The sequence below is a fragment of the Alosa sapidissima genome, chromosome 6 (assembly GCF_018492685.1).
Source record: "Alosa sapidissima isolate fAloSap1 chromosome 6, fAloSap1.pri, whole genome shotgun sequence".
Classification (NCBI taxonomy): domain Eukaryota; kingdom Metazoa; phylum Chordata; class Actinopteri; order Clupeiformes; family Clupeidae; genus Alosa; species Alosa sapidissima.
In genome coordinates this window covers 35,589,739-35,611,441 of record NC_055962.1, presented here as the reverse complement: position 1 = coordinate 35,611,441, position 21,703 = coordinate 35,589,739, and the positions used below count along the sequence as shown (strand labels likewise).

The following is a 21,703-nucleotide window of genomic DNA, read 5'->3' as shown; positions in this document are numbered from 1 at the left end:
TGTGTGTGTGTAAGCTTTACATGTCTGTGTGTGTGAGTGTGTGTGTGAGTGTGTGTGTGTGTGTGTGTGAGAGTGTGTGTGTGTGTACTTATCCTACCGACCAATAGGGGACTATGGGTTGATTGCACACCAACCAATAGGGGACAATTGACTGAGTGGGGACCTAAAACCATAGTCCCCACCAGGATAACAGCTATACATGATAGCAGCTGTCATGCTAACATACCTAGCATCAATATCTCTGAAAGTTTTCATCGTCCCCAAAAGTTCTGATTTTGTCCGAATGTGTGTGTGTGCTGAAGATCGAAGCTTAGGAGTGAGACACCTTTGGTCAGTGGCTGTATTGCAGGTGTGTAAACTATGCTGCAGGCTCCACCCCAATGACATTGTCTGAAGTCAGGTTCCGCCCACAGAAGTGGGCATTGTCACATGATGTATCAGGTGACCATAAGCCACCAAGAAACCAGGAAAAGACAGTTACTGGAGAACAGCAAAGGAAGTTTACCCATAGGCTAAGGTTACTAGCCTATTAGACATGGTGAAACCAAGCTTATTACCTCTATATTGCCATATTCAACAGAATCTCCATAAAAAGCCTGTTTCAAAGTTGTGTTTTATCTATGGCCTATGATAAACCTGGTTTAACGGGTCAACTAACTTTAAAGTTTGCCTAGATTTGTGTGTTAACGCCACTCCTTCCAGCAACATGGCCATCTTAGTTTAATTTTCATGTCATTGATTACTTGTTTGCACAAATTAATGAGTGATTATTCAACATAGGCTTCAAGTAGGCTACTTTACAGGCCTAGCCTACTATTACTAGAGTATTACTAGATTACTACACGTTTGAAATCGTCTGTGTTACGTTCGCTAATTGCATAGTATTTAAGCACTTCTCGACTAATGTCCCCATACAGACTATAGGACACCCCTCCCCCCAACATTTTGGCGGTTTGGCTGCACTCCCTTTTCCACTCTCGCACTCCCGGTCTCATCAGACTCAAGTCCCCAAATAGACTATACGAACGGATCCCCCCACCCCACCCCAGATGCTTTTGGCGGGCTCAGTTTTACAACTAGGCTATATCAGCACTTTTTGTATTCCATAGGTTTAGTCTAAAACATTTCTAATTGATGATACCGGAATATAAACAATTAAATTAATGAAAATAAAAATGTATTAATTTCGGTTATTTTATTTCAAACAACGCAAGAGATTCACGTCCAATCAGCAGCGATCTATCCCACAACGTCTTTCTTCTACAACAAGAAGTACTTTGACAAGCGCCATTTTGATGAAACCAGGAGTAGGTGAAACGTGGAGGAGAGGACACGTGTGTGCTGTAAATGTAAGTTTAATGTTCTGTCTTGTATTGCTTTATACTTGAGAAACATATTTTTGATAGAACAGCAGGGTAGTTCTTGTTGCTACGTTATAATAGCATTAACGTTAGGTTAGTTACTGGATACGAGTCTAACACCACTCTGCTGGTACTACGGTAGTAAGTGTTGAATTAATGCGATGTATAACGTTATACTTTTACTTTTGACGGCTTTGATCCTCGAAGCCTGCATGCTTAAACCATGTAACGTTTCAGCAAGCCAACTACCAAATGTTATTAAGATGGCAAGCAAACGAAGTTCGCAGGTTAGCAAATTACCTACAAATAGACGTTAGCATAGATGGTCTAACAGGGGACATGTCTGCACGCTGGCAAGTTCACCTAACGTTGCCTGACAAAACCAGACAGCATGCTAATGAAGTAAACACGTTAGCAAGCTAACAAAGTTATCAAAAAAAGTAGAGACCTTGCTACTGTTAATAAGTCAATACTTTAGTGAGCTATCATAATGACAAAGTAGCTTAACAGCCTAGTTATACAGACATTAGGCTAACGTTAGAGATATTAAGTTGTTTTCCCCCCATGATGTCAGTCTTATATTCTTCTATTATTATCTCCTTAGATATTACTTGTTGAGCATGTGAAATGACAAGGTAAGCATTTCAAATTTGTATTCCTATGGTCATGCTTATTCCAGATTAAATTTGGGCTAACATATTGATGTATAATATGTATTAGACTATTATTAGTGTAATGGTGTAAAATGCATGCTTTTCTTTTCTATTGCACAGTACCAACTCGGAGAGGTTCTTAAAACGAATTTTAGTTTTGCGCCAGCATCACTCAAAGTGTGAATCCCTCTATGATAAAATGGTATAGTTGACACCTACACTCTCATTAGTTTGCACATCACAGTAATGTTCCTGTTTGACAATTCTCTAAATAAATTGTGTATGGGATGAGGCAAAATTGTAATATAAAAGGATGATGTTGCTCTTATTAAATCAATAATAGACCATTTAATGCAATGAACTGCTATAGACCCAGGACTTGGAGATGGAGGCATACTGTAGATGACTGTTACTGTTTGCCTGTGTGCCATGTGAAGAAAGAGCAATCATTATTGTTCATATGCAATAAAAACATTCTTGAGAAAATGTCTTATGGGCATGAATAGTGGAATTAGATGATCATTTCATAGCTTATACTGTATGTTTGTTACAGGCAACCATGGGGAAGCAGGAGAGCGATGCAGAATCGGGATACAAAACGGAAGGCCCAAAAAGAACAACAAAAGTACGAAATGTAAGTAATTTACATTCTAAACATGTTAAATCACCCAGTGTTTACTCCAGGAGACGTGTTGTGTGCTACAGGTGTGAACACAAAACTCGGAAATATGTTTGGACCTGATTCTCCTTATATTGTCCGGTCTTATGTGATGGCTATATATTTGATTCTCTGTATATTGTCTGGTAATATGTGATTGCTATATACACTATATTTCCAAAAGTATTGGGTCACCTGCCTTGACCCCGATATGAACTTCAGTCACATCCTATTCTTAATCCATAGGGTTTAATATGACGTTGGTCCACTCTTTTAAGATATAACAGCTTCAACTCTTCTGGGAAGGCTTTCCACAAGGTGTAGGAGTGTTCCCAGAAGAGTTGAAGCTGTTATAGCAGAAAATGGTGTCATATTAAGCCCTATGGATTAATAACAGGATGTGACTGAAGTTCATATGGGGGTCAAGGCAGATGACCCAATACTTTTGGCAATATAGTGTATATATTTGATATCCTCCTATGTGTTCTTGTCCTCCACAGAACAGTGCTTCAGAATTAGTTCCAGAGCTACAGCGAACGGAAAGTGTGTTTGTAAGTGATAATATAAGACTACTTGAACCAGTGAAATATGGGTGAACAAATTGTGTTTGTGTATTTGTTGTACAATGTTGTCTTGATGTTAATGAATGAGTTATGTTTTATCATAGATGTGGTGATAGTTGTCATAGTGTTAGTAGATTACATTTCATAGATACTCCTATTACTCTCATTCATGGTATTTGACTTCATCACAGCTTTTTTTAATATCAGTAAGCAGACTGCAAAACTTTCTAAACATTGCTTTAAAATTAATCTTTGTTTTTCTATCTGAAGCTCACAAAAGAGATGCTGGGCATTCCAAGGGATTCTTTTCCCAGCAGTGAAGATAGTGGCAGTGAGGACGATTATGTTCCGGACTCAAATAGCAGCAGCTCAGAGGAGCCCAGTGATGAGGAACCTGCAAAGAAGGTCAGGCCCAAAGTTTCTTCTGCCAAGTCCAGTGATGAGGAACCTGCAAAGAAGGTCAGGCCCAAAGTTTCTTCTGCCAAGTCCAGTGATGGCACAACAGCAACAACATCCTTTTCTGCCACTGACAATGAGAAGTCTTCAAGTGAGTCAGTAGTTGTAATGAATGTGAAAAAGAAATCAGATGGGTCAAGGGCCTACAGCAAAAGGCATTTTTGTCTTTTTTGTTCAAAGCCTTATGCAAAAATGGCAAGACACTTGGAACATGTACACAAAAATGAAGCAGAAGTAGCTGCAGCTGTTAGATTACCCAAAAATTCAAAATCAAGAAGAATTCACCTGGACCTTCTGCGCAAAAAAGGAAACCGGGCACACAACATTGACGTGATTCGTGAAGGCTCTGGCGTGATAGTTCCTTGTAAACAAACAAGTGACAGTAATATCAATCCTAAAGATTTCCTGCATTGTTTAAGCTGCCAAGGGCTTTTCAAGAGAAGGTTTCTTTGGAAGCATATGAAAAGGTGCACTCTGGCTAGACAGTGTGGGGTACTCAAACCTGGCAAAAACAGAATACAATCACTCTGTGCAAACGCTCAACCTGTACCAGTGGGAGTAAGTGCTAAGTTATGGAAGCTCTTAAGTGAAATGAGTCAGGATGATGTTACCCATGCCGCTAAAAATGACGTGTGCATTGTAAAGATGGGAGAGCAAATGTTTAACAAAATTGGCCATGATCCTTCAAAACACGAATACATTAGGCAAAAGATGAGGGAGGTTGGAAGACTGCTGTTAGCAGGTACACAGGAATCCCCAATGAAGACAATGGAGGATTTCATTCTTCCGTCGAACTTTCCACATGTTGTGAATGCTGTGAAGGATGTAGCAGGCTTTGACAGTAACTCCAATTCTTTCAAAATACCTTCACTGGCTTTAAAATTAGGCCACAGCTTGCAGAAGATTGCGAGCATTATTGAATGTAATGCAATGATATCGGGGAAAAAGAAAATTGTTGAAAATGCACAACACTTCAAACAAATTTACCGAACATGCTGGAATGAAAATGTTTCCTCATCTGCACTGAAAACACTTTCAGAAGCGAAGTGGAACACCCCACAACTGCTGCCATTCACTGAAGATGTTAAAAAAATGCACATGTACATGGATCAAAAACAAAAAGAAGCATACCAACAGCTAACAAACGAGGAATCATCAAGGAACTGGGTTGATCTAGCTGAGGTAACCCTCGCTCAGCTCATACTGTTCAACCGTAGAAGAGAGGGGGAGGTGTCAAAAATGCGCCTAACTGCCTTCACTGAAACTGATGTGCCATTGCATGCAGATGTAGCTGAGGCTCTAACTGCTCTAGAGAAGAAGCTGTGTGAACACTTCAAAAGGATTGAAATTCGTGGGAAGAGAGACAGGAAGGTCCCTCTACTGCTAACCCCAGCAATGCAGGCGTCCATGGAATTGTTAGTGAAGACTCGTGCATCCTGTGAGGTTCTCGAAAATAACATCTATTTTTTTGCCAGACCTAGACAGGAAACGTTTATTCGAGGCTACAAGTGCATTCACCAGTTTGCAAAGGAGTGCCAAGCCAAATACCCAGAGCGCTTATCCTCTACGAAATTAAGGAAACATGTATCCACACTTTCCAAGGTTTTGAACCTCAAAGATACAGAAATGGATCAATTGGCTGATTTTTTGGGCCACAACATCGCAGTCCACCGCAAGTTCTATCGTCTGCCAGAAGGAACACTACAACTGGCTAAAGTTAGTAAAGTCCTGATGGCCATGGAAAGAGGGTGCTTAATGGACTACAAAGGAAAGAATTTAGATGAAATTGAAATTGATCCCAATGGTAATTATAATGTTCAAGGTTAATGTTAATCTCACTATGATTTATACATTTAGTAGATTTCACAAGTTTCTGATTGGTGTGCTTTAGAAACAATTCCAGAGGAGAGTGACCATTCAGAAAGCGAACTGACAGGCGAAGAACTAAGCCCACCTTCTACATCCTACCTACCGTCAGCTGCTAAGAAACGTAAGTATTAAGGGTAACAGTGTTTCGCTTTGTAGTAGGGTGAGTCTTCGCACTTGTAGTAGGCTAAATGCCCTCCGCTGGCTGCTGAAAATTGCAGTTTAAGAATAAACAGCAATGCTAATCCGAGGTACCTGCCGCCACTGTTAAAAAAAATCTAGCGGAAAAACTGGGTAATATGAATGCTTGCAGGTTGTCTTGAAGGTGTTGAACATGATTCTGATTTTAATGTCTGAAACGCAGGCACTTCAAAGAAGAAACAGTGCATGCAATCAGAGGAAGAGTCCGAGGATCCAGGTTCAGCTGCTAAGAAACGTAAGTATTAAGAGTAATATGAATGCTTGCAGGTTGTCTTGAAGGTGTTGAACATGATGCTGATTTTAATGTCTGAAACGCAGGCACTTCAAAGAAGAAACACTGCATGCAGTCAGAGGACGAGTCCGAGGATCCAGGTTCAGCTACTAAGAAACGTGAGTAAGGTTTTGTTCATGCCTAACTGATAAATAAATGTCATCGGAGACAGCAGGGGCCATATTCACAAAGAATCTTAAGGCTAAAAGTAACTACTAACTTTCAGAGAATGCTGTAGCAACATAATTGACATCCCCAGAAAGTCCTCTGCACGTAACTTTAGGTATGGACAAGAAATGTAGCCACCACATCCAAACGATTCGCAAATGTACGTAGCCACCATGTTATTCAACTACGCCGTGACGACCTATGCGGTACATGCTCACAACGTTGCCACAATATAACTGTCAGCTGGGGATTAACTCAAAGTATTTTAGCCCTAAAAGTAGCACTTTACTTGACGGGTGAGTTCATAACACATAACTCATAGCAGCTGTCATAAACTGCACATAAAGCATTCATGACTGTTTCATGATACATGACTCAATATTCATACCAAACCTTTCATGAATGTGAAGCAAAAAATAAATAAATCACAAGCAAAAAATTGCTTCTCCTCTTTGCAAACGTGTCTTCATACAGATTCATTTTAAAAAATGTTGTTTGCAGTTCACAAAATGTGTGTTGCAGACAGGATGGTGATTTGTGGTGTGAAATTGTTTTTGTTTTAGGCACATCAAAGATGAAGAGCCAAAGTAAATGTGATGAAATGAACTCCGATGTTCCAGATGCAGCATCCAAGACATGTAAGTATGATGGATGTTTGTGTTCTGATATGAACTGATGTAGTCCGATCAAAACTAGTGTAGCAAATGATAGGGTTTGTATTCAAGTAAATATGTTAAACCTGTCATGAAACTGAGCTAAAATAAATGTATAGGCCTCTGTCTTTATCAAATTAAAACTTGTCAAACAACTTCATCATACAACAATTCATTCATTGTCAGACTTGAAAGACACATAAGTGTGAATATTTTTGGTTAAGCATATTTCATTAGTGTCTTTTTGATATTCTTTGTTGTGATTCTATTTCACAGCCTGCCGCAAGAGAAGACCATGGAGTCAAGAAGAAATCCGCGCTGTTGAGAAGACCCTGATGAAATTTATCACTACAGGCAGAACTCCTGGGAAGGCAGACTGCGTTTCTTGTATCAACTCAGCACCTGAAGCACTTAAGTTCCGTGACTGGATGTCAGTTAAGTTTTATGTCAAAAATCGTTGTGTGTCCTACCAAAGAACCACACAGACCCTTTTATAGCAATTTGATAAGAATGAGTTTGGGGGTGGGAGATGGGAATGTGTTCAGTTTTCTTAACAGGGCTTGAGCATTTCAGAGGACCACACAATGCCCTGTACTTACACAGTATTCTTGTTTATATTTTATGTTGGCAGAGGGTCAGCAATGTTTTTGTCATTGGTATTACAGTACATGCACTTTATTTTAACAGTACTTAAATGATTTTAGGTTGGGAGAGGGTCAATTGTGTACTTTCGTTGTTAATACTACATGCTCATACAAACAGGCTTTAGAGGAAAATTAATGATGCTCATGATTGTAATAATGTTGAAGTGTAAAGAGTTGCGTGTGAGAAGAAGGTATGTTGTATCCTTGTTGACGAGGTTCGTTAAAAATATTCTGACAACACAATTTTTTTTATTCATTTTAATATTTCTTTTATTTTCATTATTCACTTGGTATCTGCAATGCCTGAGTAGATATTTTATATTGAGAAGGTATCTGCTTTTTCACATGGTGTTGACTGTAGCATTACTAGCACTTTCAGAAATAATGTACGCTAATAACTATCACAACAATCTACCTCATAACGTTCTAATGAAGTGTGGTTGTGCATTCTGGCACTGTGTTAAGCAGCCAATAAATGTGTTGATTGCTACTGTTTTTATTTCTTTCCTTGTGTATACGTATTAGCTTCAACTTGGTGTCATGAGGCAGGTCTTACGAGTATTTCCAAAACAACAGTAAATCCTCAAATACCTCATGGTATTATAGTATAAGATGCATTGCAACTTGAACAAATGTGGTTTACATTACATGTGCTCCTTCAGAATGGTTTTCAGTATATCCAAGAAAATACAGAAGTTGGTCCCCAGATTGCACTGTGCTTGTTGATTACATCACTTGGGTGGGCGTAACTATGGGCGGGGCCAGAGTCCTCACTTTGACCACCTGACACCTGTCCCCTGTGGCTGGTCAGGAGTCAGGTGTCAGACTAACTTCAGGTATGAAGTGTGTATTCTATATTCCAACTGATTTGCTTATTACTGAACCCATATACAATGCTCCTGTGCAATGCCTTGTCTGTACCATGCTTAGAAAGTGGTGTCCCCAAAAGTGACCGTTCTTTCAGGTGTCCCCAGGCGGTGATAAAGATGGGTATGTGTGTGTGAGCGTGTGTGTGTGTGTGTGTGTGTGTGTGTGAGTGTGTGTGTGTGTGTGTGTGAGAGTGTGTGTGTGTGTGTGTGTGTGTGTGTGTGTGTGAGAGTGTGTGTGTGTGTGTGTGTGTGTGTGTGTGTGTGTGTGTGTGTGTGTTTGATGTGTGTGTGGGTGTATGTGTGTGTGCGTGTGTGTGTGTGTGTGTTTGATGTGTGTGTGTGTGTGTGTGTGTGTGTGTGTGTGTGTGTGTGTGTGTGTGTGTGTGTGTGTGTGTGTGAGGGAGTGTGTGGCGCATGAGGGAGCAGCAGTCTATCTGCTGTGACTCACACATAAATCCAGTCAAAAGCCCAAAAATGGAAGTGCTGCTCAGCTCACGTTTGACTCACACCGCAGGCCAAAGACCAGCCCCCGACAGCGTAAACACACTATACATGTGCACAGGCTCTCTCTCCCTTGCTCTCTCTCTCTCTCTCTCTCTCTCTCTTTTGCTCTCTCTCTCTCTCGCTCACTCACTCACTCACACACTTGTGTGAACTACTAATTACGGCCTAGACACAACACACATAGTGAGACACAGACACATGTCGTCAAATGTTGAGGAACAGGCATCCCAGGATGTACTGAATCATGGACACACACACACACACACACGCACACGCACACGCGCACACGCACACGCGCACACGCACACGCACACACACAAATCAGGCTGACAAGGCCTTTCATCTTTCAGTGATCAGACAACACTGGGTCTGATTGTACTGAAGTTTAGGACTTCCAGCTTTTAGGATTTTAACGAGAACACAAGTATACACAATTTGTCTGATATAAAAAGCATTAGTGTCAACATATTGGAAAAGCCAACTGAAATCGGGCATACACTAGCATGAGGAGTAATGACTTTCTTGGCAGCAAATAGTGGAAAAAGGCATTTAGCACTGGTGCACAAAACCTATATTATTCTTTATTGTTACAAGGGGTTACTCTAGTCCAACAATCAAGCATCTCCCTCTCCCTTTCTCTGTGTGTGTGTGTGTGTGTACATATTTGTAGGAAAATTAGACCATTAGAGAGACATTTGTGTATGCGTACGTATGTGTGTGTGTGTGTACGTGTGTATGTGTGTGTACGTGTGTATTGTGTATGTACGTGTGTATGTGTGTGTACGTGTGTATGTTTGTATGTGTGTGTACGTGTGTAGGTGTATGTGTGTACGTGTGTATGTGTGTGTACGTGTGTATGTGTATGTGTGTACGTGTGTGTACGTGTGTATGTGTGTGTACATGAGTATTATAGAGAGTGAAGGAGGAAAGGACTCTTCTGGATTCTTGGCTTTTTGTTGCTCAACAGATTAGTCTGCGCTCCGATTACAATGAACAATAAAATATGTGTGTAAACAAGAAGGCTGACATTCCCCAGACATGCACACTTTGTGTGTACACATGATGATTTGTTTACTAGACTTTGTGTTTGTGTGTATTTTTGCATCTAACTGTATCTTCCTAGGTGTTTGAGCATAAGAGTGTACGATACCAGTGTGATTGCTTGCGAGGGGGGTACTATGTCAGGCAGATTTCAGACCGTTTTTGGATTTTTGAATGGACGCTTTTTGAAATGGATCCGATTCTCCCTGATTCACCTTCAATTCATGGGGGCATCTATCTACATACAATACTCTAAAATGAGAAGTTTTCAACCCAGATTTCTCTACATTCTTCTGCATCCATGATTATCTTTATCTCGCCTAGTCTCCCGGGCTCAGAGGAACGTCACAGAAAAACCTCGCCACCACACCACCGTGTTTGACTGAGAGCCATTATATAGACAGATGCTCTGTGGACTGTGGTATTTTGGTAGTGAACATTTGTTATCTCAACATATATGGCACTCTTTTGTGTGTGTGTGTGTGTGTGTGTGTGTGGGGGGGGGGACAAGCGTATACATGTACATGAGTGCATCTGATCCTAAATGTCAATTGGGGCTGCTGACAGAAGTATAATAACAGCCTTGGCCACGGATTTGGTGTGTGTGTGTGTGTGTGTGTGTGTATTTATGTACAGTATGTATGTGTGGTGGGGTGAGGTGGGGGTTCAGCATTGCAGAAGTGGCAGCCAAAGCCCTCCAGCTGAGCTACACCTCACACACACCCATACACACACAGGATTCTATTTCAAATTCAGCTACTGCTTACTACTGATGATTACTGTGCAAAATGTCCATTGCCCACGGGGTGCAATGGTTGAGGCTGTGCTATAACGTCCTGCATATACTGTGCCTTCTCTGGCATGCAGTATTGGTCATCGCATGACGAACTGTGTGCATCATCTTCTAGACTCTACAGTCAAACTACCGTAATTTCCCAACTAGCCGAGGTTTATGCCTTGATTTTGCAAAATTTCTTCAGCTATGAGGCTAATATGGTATTAATATGGTTTTGATTTTTTAACTTGCATAAAACAATGTCCACAATGCGGCTAATAGACCTTTTCAACAATAAAAACAAAAACAATGCTTGAACGTTCTATTTGGTTCCCCTCTGCATTAAGATAACATATGGAATGTTAAAACGGAAGCCTTGTGGGGCCAATTATGATGCTGATAATGGAACTCTCTTGGAAGGGTCTATACACAGGGAATTGCTGTAGTTCCAGTGTCCCTTGTAGTGTGCGCTGCCCCCATCTTACCTTGCGTGTAGGCAGCGTCGTCGGAGCCCATGCTGAGTCGGCGGGGCTCGCTGGCTCGGTCCCGGTGAGCTGCCAGAGGGTCGGAGGCGTGCTGGGGGTCCTGCTCCACGTAGTGGTGGTCCGCCGGCAGGCTGAGGAGGTTGGTGGGCTCGAAGGTGGGCGACACTACGCCGGGCGAGACGGCCGGGGGCTTGTTGGGCGACACGGTGATTTTGAAAGTGTACTTGGTGTTGGGCTGGGTGACCACCACGCGGGGGGAGGTGGCCGAGCCGGGCCCTCCCACGCAGCCCCCCACGGAGGAGGCGGCGCCGCGGGACTTGGGCGGGTGGTGGTGGATGTAGGCCGGGCCCATGCTGACGCCGGCGCCGTGCTCGCTCCGCGAGATGTAGAACGTGGGCGGGTTCCGGCCACCGGAGCCGTCGTCCGCCGAGGCGTTGGCCGAGATGTAGAACTTGGGCTGCGAGCGCGAGGAGGCCGGGGGAATCGTCGCCGAGTCCTCGACTCCGCAGGCCAGGGAGGCCGAGGGAGGGCTGGCCGAAATGTAAACGGTGGGCTGGCTGCGGCTCAGGCCCGACGCGCCGATGGAGAGCGGGGTGGTGGAGCCGCCCAGCGAGGACGAGGAGGCCGGGCAGGAGGAAGAGGACGAGGAGGAGGAGGAGGAGGACGTGCGTAGCACGGCCGTGGCCGTCGAGTTGCTCCGCTGCGGCGACTCCAGCTTGATCTCGATCTGGTTCTTGCGCGGGCCCGTGGAGATGTTCTGGATGTTGTACTGGCTGTAGGAACAGGACGAGGGCAGGCCCGAGGCCGAGCAGGCGGCGGAGTTGGAGGAGGAAGGGCACGCGGCGCCTGCGGAAGAGGAGGCCGATGATGACGCGGAGGAAGAGGAGGAGGAAGAGGAGGCTCCCTGGGCCCCGGCGGCAGAGATGCCCTGCAGGAAGGAGGGCGCCTGAGGGTTGGTGGGCGAGCTGATGGGCATGTAGACGTGCGAGGTCTGGTGGCCCTGCTGCGACTGGTGCTGTGAGGTAAGGTTATGTGGCAGCCCCCCACCGCCACCCCCACCACCACCTCCTCCTCCTCCTCCTCCACCCCCGCCGCTCCACGAGCCCCCGGTCAGGCTGGAGGGGTGACTGCTGATCTGGTAGATCTGCTGCTGGGGCTGCGAGGTGGGGCTGTACTGCGCACGGGCTGCCCCAGGCTGCTGCTGCTGACCCTGCTGACCCTGCCGGACCGTGCCGGGCCCGGGTCCGCTCACGTAGGGCCGGATGTAGATGGAGTTGCCGCCGGACGGGCTGTTGAGCCCGGCCTGCGGCCCGCCGTGGATGTGCAAAGACGTGGGCGTGTTGCGTCCCGTCTGGATGTTGGGGGCCAGCGTGACGGTGATGGGGTTGAAGCGCGGGGCCTGCGGCCCCCCCATGGCGTGCACTTTGCTGCCCATCGGGTAGAGGCCGAGGTGCTGGGGGGGCTGGGGCTTGCGCGTGGATGGCTCCATCCCGCCGAAGACGTTCAGGCTGGCGGGGATGGGGATGTGCGGGGGGGCGGACTGGGGCTCGTGGGCCTGGGCGTAGAAGGTGGCGTGCGTCTGCGGGGAGCTGGACAGGGGCCCCTCGCTCAGGCTGTGGGACAGCGCTCGGCTGCCGTTCATCCTCGGAACGCCGGCGCTGTTGCTAGGCACATGCTGGCACTGGCGGCCCAGCGTGAGTTGAGTCATGTGATTGCGCAGGCGCGCCAAATTGGGCTCGTCGCACGCGGGGGAGCTGACGGAGGGGGAGAGGCTGATGTTGCCGTCGTTGTACAGGTATCCCGGGCTCACCTGAGACAGGTACTTGCAACAGGCATCCAAGTTGTTGTTGTTCTGGGGGAGGAAGGACACAAACGATTATGGTTGAAAAAGGAACAAACAGGAATTACCTATTACTAGGAATTTTCAGCCAGCACAAACATTTCCAATGGACCATCATCACCTGTGTTGTAGCGGGTGTTGTTTTAGCGTGCCTATTTGCACAGACTCACTCGGTTGGGTGTTACACCTACTCAATGAGCATGCTAAAATGCTGAATGAATGAAGAAATAAAATGTGTCAAAGTTGAATAAAGAGTTGCCCCGTTGGACATCAACAAGATATTTATTGTCAAGAGTGAACACGAAAGGAGCAGAATAGAACAGGAAATGTTGTTGCTGACGCTCCACTGGAAACAAATGTGCTGGCTGAAGAGCCTTCCGTGGCGTACAGTATAGTCTATTGGGCTGTTGTGTTCCGTGGCATACAGTATAGTCTATTGGGCTGTTGTGTTTCGTGGCATACAGTATAGTCTATTGGGCTGTTGTGTTCCGTGGCATACAGTATAGTCTATTGGGCTGTTGTGTTCCGTGGCATACAGTATAGTCTATTGGGCTGTTGTGTTCCGTGGCATACAGTATAGTCTATTGGGCTGTTGTGTTCCGTGGCATACAGTATAGTCTATTGGGCTGTTGTGTTCCGTGGCATACAGTATAGTCTATTGGGCTGTTGTCTTCCTGTTGGATAAAGTCCTATTGTCTTACTATCGCTCATTTCAACACATGTGCTTTTTCAGGGATTGTGTGTGGACCATAATGCAAATCTACGACTCTGGGGACTTTACATTGGTGGTTTCCGCTCAACGCAAATCAGATCCCTGTTTATGTGAGTCAAGTGCTTGTTTTTGCTGCACAACAGCCCCAATAACAGCCCTGTCAATAACACCCTGTCTACGAGTCCCTCTCAGACATTGCCACGAGCTCTGAGACACACACACACACACATATACATGCTGTGACTTGTTTCTGATTTTCCTTGTGTCAGCCAGAACAAACATTGCAGGACTCCTTTAAACTCTTCCAGAGGGAAATCTGAGGCAAAAACATACACACACACACACACACACACACAGACACACAGACACACAGACACACACACACAAAACCAGCGTTAAGCGCCGTTGGCAGGCCGAGCGCGGCCTTCGCTCACCTGAAGAACGCACTGGGACACGACGCCCTCCGGGACTTCGGGAAACTTCTGGCGCAGGTCGTGCAAAACCTGGATGTCAATCTGGTGGTTTCCCTGGGCCATTCGTGTAGTGCCGGGGCTGGACTGGGGCTCTGCGGTCACTCTTGGGCCTCAGGCGTGGCGGACGCTCACTCTATCGCGCATCACGCAGCTTCTGCAGGAGGACGGACACACAGAGAACAGGGATGTCAGGGGACAGCGTCTTACACAGATTAATAAAACCACTCACACACGGAGATGTTGTCAGACTTTTCTCAACAGGGCACAGACACATTTAGATGCTTCCATCCTTCCATCTTCTCACACATGCTATACACCAGTGTGCTTCACACATGCTATACACCAGTGTGCTTCACACATGCTATACATCAGTGTGGTTCACACATGCTATACACCAGTGGGGTTCACACATGCTATACACCAGTGGGGTTCACACATGCTATACACCAGTGGGGTTCACACATGCTATACACCAGTGGGGTTATCTTAATGCAGAGGAAGTAGATTGGGGCCCAAATAGAACGTTCAAGCATTGTTTTTGTTTTTATTGATGAAAGGGTCTATACACCAGTGTGGTTCACACATGCTATACACCAGTGTGCTTCACACATGCTATACACCAGTGTGCTTCACACATGCTATACACCAGTGTTTCTTCACACATGCTATACACCAGTGTGCTTCACACATGCTATACACCAGTGTGCTTCTTAACTGGTCTGGCTTTGGGACCCACAATTCCCCATGTTCATTTTTCAAGCCAACGGGTACAGTGAGCTGCATGGTAAGACACGCAAAGTGCCTGTGGGCCTACTTGTTTGGAGCGTGCTGATGTTTGCCATTACATTTGTGAAGTCTTCAACTACTGATGTTACCTTTCAAAGTACTAGACAGATTTGCCTTTGACAAGGGTACTTAGTTTCCCTGTAGCTTTTTAGTTTTGATGGTTTCATGCTCTCATGTGCCAGCAATTCACTGCACACCACACACTGGGGTTGTAGTCCCATTTTGTCCTCAATTTAAGTAAATCCATGTCCCACTTCAAATATTCAGTGTCATAGCCTACTTGTGTATACCACTAAACTGATGTCTAACATGACCTGTCACATTAACATTGTCTATGTCCATGGCAACGACTAATATATGAAAAAAGTCTATCAAAATAAAGGTCCGATATTAGATCTGATAAACTATTACGGCCCCAGCAGTGGCGTGACGGCCCCGTGGTCCTTCGGATCCCACCCCGACTCTCTCTCCCACTCACTTCCTGTCAATCTCCACTATCCTATCTGATTAAAGGCATAAAAAGCCCAAAAAATATACTTAAAAAAAAAAAAAAAATCACTTAAAATGGCTTTTTTTTTTAAACCCACAAACTCCACGACCCACCCAGAACTGTTCCGCAACCAACTTTTGGGTCCCTGTACTTTTGTACAGCAATGCATACTGTACATCCACACAGACAGACACACACACACACATACACACTCAGCAGGTAGTCAAAGTGCAGGGATGCCAAACGCCATTGCTGTAATGAGAGGCATTGTAAACAACGAGGTGTGTGTGTGTGTGTGTGTATGTGTGTTTGTGTGTGTGTGTGTGTGTGTGTCTGTGTGTGTGTATGTGTGTGTGTGTGTTTGTGTGTGTGTGTGTGTGTGTGTGTGTGTCTGTGTGTGTGTGTATGTCTGTGTGTGTGTATGTGTGTGTGTGTGTGTGTGTGTGTCTGTGTGTGTGTGTATGTCTGTGTGTGTGTATGTGTGTTTGTGTGTGTGTGTGTGTGTGTATGTGTGTGTGTGTGTGTGTGTGTGTGTATGTGTGTGTGTGTGTGTGTGTGTGTATATGTATGTGTATGTGTGTGTGTGTGTGTGTGTGTGTGTGTGTGTGTGTGTGTGTGTGTGTGTGTGTGGGGGAGAAGCGAGCAGCCATTTCAAAGGGTGCTGCGGCGCTCTGACATGACCCTCTCCAGTAGAGGCATTCCAGCGCTCATTACAGCCATGTGGCCTTTCCAAAACAATGCTCTGCAAATCCAGCAGAAATCTGAAGGGCATGCATCTCACAGGACTCTCCCTCTCCCTCCCTCCCTCCCTCCCTCCATCCCCCCTTCCACTCCTCCGCCCTCTCACGGCCTGGCAGTCTCTCTCCCTCCCTCTTTCGCTCCCTGTAATAGTAGAACAGGAAAGAATCTCTCTGTCTTGAAGACAGCAGAGCACTTTCCCCGAGGACCTCTGCATTGATATCCACACATTACAATCGCTCCAGGACCCAGACAGACACTCCTGCCCACAGCGCAACAGCCACACACACACACACATACACACACACGCACACAGAAACAAATGGCCACACACACACACACAATCTCTCTCTCTCTCTCTCACACACACACACACACACACACACACACACACACACACAAACAAATGGCCACACACACACACACACGCACACACACACACACACACAAACACTCAGAACATGCTAGCAAACACGACAGTTCCCATTACACCCAGCACACATCCGCTCAGCGAGCCATCAAAACTAGCCAAAGCCATTTCAACTGAGGGCTTCACTGACATTCACCAAAGCCGCAAACCCAGTTCAGTGCATTTCAGTCAATAGGCCGATCTACATAAACACCACTATGCCTAAACACCCATCTTCGTTTTCATAACACTTCCATTTATGAATCCATCTTTTTCCCCACCTAATTCGCCAGGCTGCAAATCTTCCTGTCTGAAGAGGCAGTCAGACTAAAAGGCAGAACCAACACTGCAAAGAAAGACTGTGTGGTAGGCCAAACATGATAGGGTTGGCAGGAGACTGTTGGATCAACACTGTACACTGCAACAAAAAAGACCTCACGCAGTATGGCAGTGCCAACCTGGTGAAAGGCTGGCATCACAGATCCAACTTGATAGCCAGAAATGGACAGAACACTGTGGCAGAATGCACGAGATTTGCGGTGGGCAGCCCCAGAGCAGCCCCTGCATCGTTTGTGAGATGCTCTTTGGAAATGACTTGCAGCAAAGTGCAGTAAATCATACACAAGCGTGGGGGTTTTGCCTTAATAGGGCCCACACATCGAGCTGCTTTCTGACATGTTTTCTTTGTCAAACTTTCTCCCCCCTCCAAAGTCACTATAAACACTCTCACTCAAGAGAATGAGGAGTGTTTTGTTTGAGCATGTATGGCATAGATGTCTATCTAAATAAAGTAGCTGTGAGCTGGAGGGTGGGGGTGGGGGTGGGGAGCTGCCCACGGAAGATATCTTTCATTCATCCCCTGGCCCTCTGCTATTATTTTTAACTGCGCTGTTTTTTCCACACTTCCTGCAAGGAGGCGTCGGGACATGTGCCACTCAGAGGCCTGGTGACAGCAGGAACCCTTCTTCTTCTGTTCTCTCTCTTTATCGAACCTCTCTCTGTCTCGCAGTCTCACCCACTCACTCACTCACCCATTTCTCTCTCTCTCTCCCTCTCTCTCTCTCTCTCTCTCTCTCTCTCTCTCCCTCCCTCACTGTTTTTTCTCTCTTCTTTTCATCTTTCTCTCTCCCTCACTTATTTCTCTCCCCCTCTCCCTCTCTCTCTCTCTCTCCCCCCTCTCCCTCTCTTTCCCTCTCTCTCTCCCTCTCTTTCTCTCTCTCTCCCTCTCTCTCCATCTCTCTCTCTCTCCCTCTCTCCCCCCCCTCTCTCTCCCTCCCTCTCTCTCTCTTTCTCTCCCCCTCTCTCTCTCCCCCCCCCCTCTCTGTCTCTCTCTCTCTCTCTCCCTCCCCCCCCCCTCTCTCTCTCCCTCCCCCTCTCTCTCTCTCTCTCTCTCCCTCTCTCTCCCTCCCCCCCCTCTCTCTCTCCCTCCCTCTCTCTCTCTCTCTCTCTCTCTCTCTCTCTCTCCCTCTCTCTCTCCCTCTCGAGTGGGCCGCTGCTTCTGCTTCTGCTTCTTCTCAAAGTTAAAGGTCTCCTGACACCAGCGCGGTCCATCACGGGCCGACCGCCGGACTCACACAAGCGGCCTGCCTAAAGACATTACACTCACACGGTGATCCAGCGATAAGAGGAGGGATGAGAGAAGGGGAGAGAGAGAGAGAGAGAGAAGGAGAGAGAGAGAAGGAGAGAGAGAGAGGTGAGAGAGTTGAGAGCAAAAAAAAACAGAGCGATGACAGAGACAGATAGCAGAGGGAGACAGAAAAAAAGAGTGGGTCTAAATATGTGTGTGTGAGAGAGAGAGAGAGAAGGAGAGAGAGAGAGAGAGAGAGAGAGACCAAGCACACACACTAAAACACAAAGACGGCACGTCTGCAAGTCCGATGCAGCAAGGAGATGACAAGCAGCGAGCTGTCATGTCTTATCTGAGCCACAAGCATGTGTCATGTCACAGCTGAGGAGGCGTAAATAAAGTTCATAAAAGCAGCACTCGGGCACTGCCTGGGCCCCGGCACAAGGCCGCTACTGAAGCCCTGCCCGACAGAGAGGGATGACGCTCTCACATCTGATTAACACACATAAATACAGTCCATTAAAACGTACCAGTACTGCACCATCAAGACAGAGTAGAAACAACTACTTCTCAAAATGGTCGTACTTAGACATCTTCAAATATAAAAAAAACTTCAGTTTTATACACAGCTAATAAATAGGCCTTTCAGAAATACAAACAATAGCTGGACCCAGTGCTAAATCAATCAGACAAGCTGCAGTTTAGCTTGTAATAACAGCAATTACCCCCGATTTTAAGTACTTTTAACAGCGTGAGGAGAGAGCAGGACATCCAAGTCGTATCATAAATACCTTAACAATCAGCAGCCACTGCTACACTATGTGGGGAAATGCTTCAAATCCCTATGCAGTCTGTGAAGGTCCAGAGCAACCAGCACATGCAAAAAAAAACACTCTAAATGCAAAACAGAGGAAAACAGTTTGGCTGAAATCTCCAGTTACACACAGAGCTTGGTCTATATGCCCCCTTTACTCACTGGAAGTCAAATATTTTTTGGTGTGTGTGTGTGTGGAGGGGGGGGTGCTTGTTGGTATTCGACATTCGGCATAGTGCATGGGCATACACTCTTTCTTCCATAACAATGCAAGCTAATGTCTCTGATGGACCCAATATGTATTACTTTGCTGTACATCTCACCAATATCCAGGGAGCTCAGGTTTCATGTCAAAACTAGGTAAGGGAAACACAACAAGAGGCATCAACTGACCAATCCATAATATGGTATGGAGCTGCTTAGGATATGACAAAGAGGAAGCACAACAAAGAAAAACAATCAAACGTCACAACAATAGCTTCAGTGAAGATGTCGTAGATACCGTAGAAATGAATTTCATCGAGTGTTATGGGTATTCCTGTAGTTCAATAGAGAGCAAAATAAAAAACATGTTTTGCAGGTCCTGAGGAGGAGAGTGTGTGTGTGTTGTGGGGGGGGGGGGGCTGGGAGGGGGGGAAACAAGAGAGGACAGGAGAAGACATGGCCAGATCAAGAGGCAAGACTCCCACACAGGGGAAGTAGTCAAGAATCTCAGAGGAAATCAGAGCCCTGTCTGGCAGCCATCCAGACAGCAGACATGCACAGAGACGAGCGACACACCTCAGGTCTCAAGGGCTACACTGTGCAGCGTCCAGAGTGGGCTAGAGCAGCCTGCCTGCTAACTGGACTCAACTTCATAGCCGCTGGCCTGTCTGCATGTAGCAGCACCCCTGGGTGAAGGTGAGCAAAGCCATTCCCCACCACACACACACACACCCAGATCTCTGCCACGGGCCTCCTGTTAGAGTGCCGAGGTAGCAATTTAGAAAAGGCTGCCTCTCTAAAGGGGTCTGACTCAGGCCCCAGGAGTGGAGGTGTAACAAGCTTTAAAAAGAGCAAACAGAATCATGAGGGGGAGAGAGAGAGAGAGAGAGAGAGAGGGAGGGAGAGAGAGAGAGAGGGAGGGACACAGGGTTGAAAACAAAGAGTCCTTATTGCTCCTCAGTGCTGTTATTCCTGAAACTGTCGCATTGACCCCGCTGCTCCACAACACAACATGTGAATAGACTCATTCAGTGAACTCATTCAGAGACACACACACACACACACACACACACACACACACACACACACACGTACACACACACACACACACACACACACACAAAAATCCCCTGACTGGGTTTGCGGGAATAGGGACTGCATGACTCACAGTCCTTAGAGAGAAGAGATGTTGCAAAGCGGCCTGCTCTGGTTGCCCCTCCCTCCGCAAGGTGCACCGTCCCCCAGAAAGCTCTCGCTACGGACCGCGGCAGGGGACTACTCACCGGCGGCCTCCAGCTCCCTCCCCTCGCTAGCGTTTACTCAGCCGATATTTTTTTCGAGGACGTTTTTAAACACCAGCAATCAATGAGCATTTAGCCGGCCTGTAAATCTGCACGCTTTTGAGTGCGGTCGAGGGCTCGCTAAGGTCAGATTTTCCGCGTGCGCGGAGCGGCGGCCGCAGTAAAATTCGCAGCTCAGGTTAAGCGGGAGCTTTCGAGAGCTTGCAGGTCCTGAGGTGTAATTGTATCTGCGTTTGGGGGGATCGCATGCCCTGAGCTACGTGACCCACCACCCTCCCTCAGGCCTCGGCCCCAAGCTTCCCCCCCTCCCATCTGCGGAAAAAAAACCCTGAGGCCCCTTTTAGGCTCAAGATGTAGCCCCTCACCCCACCCGCGGAAATCTCTTCACATCCACTCTGCAGTCCAAAACAGTGAACCAAGCACTTCATGGATGCACAGATGTATGACCACCAACGGTGCTCTGGGGTGCAGTGGTTAAATGCATCACAAAAGGGGCGAAATCCAAAGCGCTTATGTGAGGTCTGCAAGTGAGCCTTTATATCAGTTGGGCTGGAACCCTTTAAATTGGAACCGACGGGTTTTCACTGCAGGAGACCCCCGTGAATTCTGAGATTATTTATTTTCCAAAAAGGTTTGAATAATGGGTATTGTCATAGATTTAGTTTTACATCAGCAATGCAAACCATGATTTGGGCAACACTGTAGAGTCATGAACTTTTAGAATCACAGAAGTAGAGTTTTGGAGTGTTCTCATAGCAGGATCCATGGCAACCAATCACCAACCTCAAAGCTTTTCTTCTGATCCCCAACCAGCTAGCTGGTGATCACAATGGGTTAGAAGTGTGAATATGAGTGTCATGGATAAGAAATCCCCCCAACAATCCCCAAATGCTTTTTGAGTCTGCTGTCTTAAACTAGCTGACCCACCCACCTGATGTGTAAATCCAAATAAACTTCGTTACCAAGCCTGTTTTTCTTTCCCTTCCATGACACTGCTCACCTTTGCACATTCCTCACAAGTCATCAGGCATAAATCTTGGTCTCATACTGATCACTGAAACTTCCTGTTCACTGGCATCTTTGCAAATTCCATACAAAAGCTTCATTCAAAAGACGGCAGCTAAAGTTATCAAGTAAGGGATAATGTATAGAACGCCGATCATTATTGGGAAAATAAGTCCCGACAGGGCGAACCGGACCC

At 46.1% G+C, this 21,703-nt stretch overlaps 2 protein-coding genes across 17 annotated transcripts in view; one reads left to right on the top strand and one right to left on the bottom strand.

The window, feature by feature from the left end:
- Positions 1 to 21,703, bottom strand: part of tab2 (TGF-beta activated kinase 1 (MAP3K7) binding protein 2) — a 63,588-nt gene that overhangs the window by 14,494 nt on the left and 27,391 nt on the right. For all 4 annotated transcript variants that reach the window (XM_042095974.1, XM_042095977.1, XM_042095975.1 and 1 more), the window contains 2 exons: positions 14,155 to 14,347; positions 11,169 to 13,020 (listed from right to left, as the gene is read on the bottom strand). In XM_042095974.1, coding sequence (XP_041951908.1) covers positions 11,169 to 13,020; positions 14,155 to 14,256 — 1,954 coding nt within the window. In that variant the 5' untranslated portion in view covers positions 14,257 to 14,347. The remainder of the gene's footprint in view (positions 1 to 11,168; positions 13,021 to 14,154; positions 14,348 to 21,703) is intronic.
- LOC121712037 lies at positions 80 to 7,984 on the top strand. 13 transcript variants are annotated; one of them, XM_042095963.1, is made up of 11 exons: positions 80 to 1,349; positions 1,966 to 1,996; positions 2,135 to 2,216; positions 2,568 to 2,639; positions 3,173 to 3,223; positions 3,506 to 5,495; positions 5,583 to 5,681; positions 5,922 to 5,993; positions 6,077 to 6,148; positions 6,749 to 6,835; positions 7,127 to 7,984. In XM_042095963.1, exons 2-11 carry the CDS (start codon positions 1,989 to 1,991, stop codon positions 7,345 to 7,347), a joined length of 2,754 nt encoding a protein of 917 aa, XP_041951897.1. In that variant the 5' UTR covers positions 80 to 1,349; positions 1,966 to 1,988; the 3' UTR covers positions 7,348 to 7,984. The 13 variants fall into 13 exon arrangements, 12 of the variants coding, with proteins under 12 accessions (XP_041951897.1, XP_041951898.1, XP_041951895.1 ...); XM_042095964.1 differs by having other exon boundaries at positions 2,568 to 2,648; positions 6,761 to 6,835; XM_042095961.1 differs by having other exon boundaries at positions 2,568 to 2,648.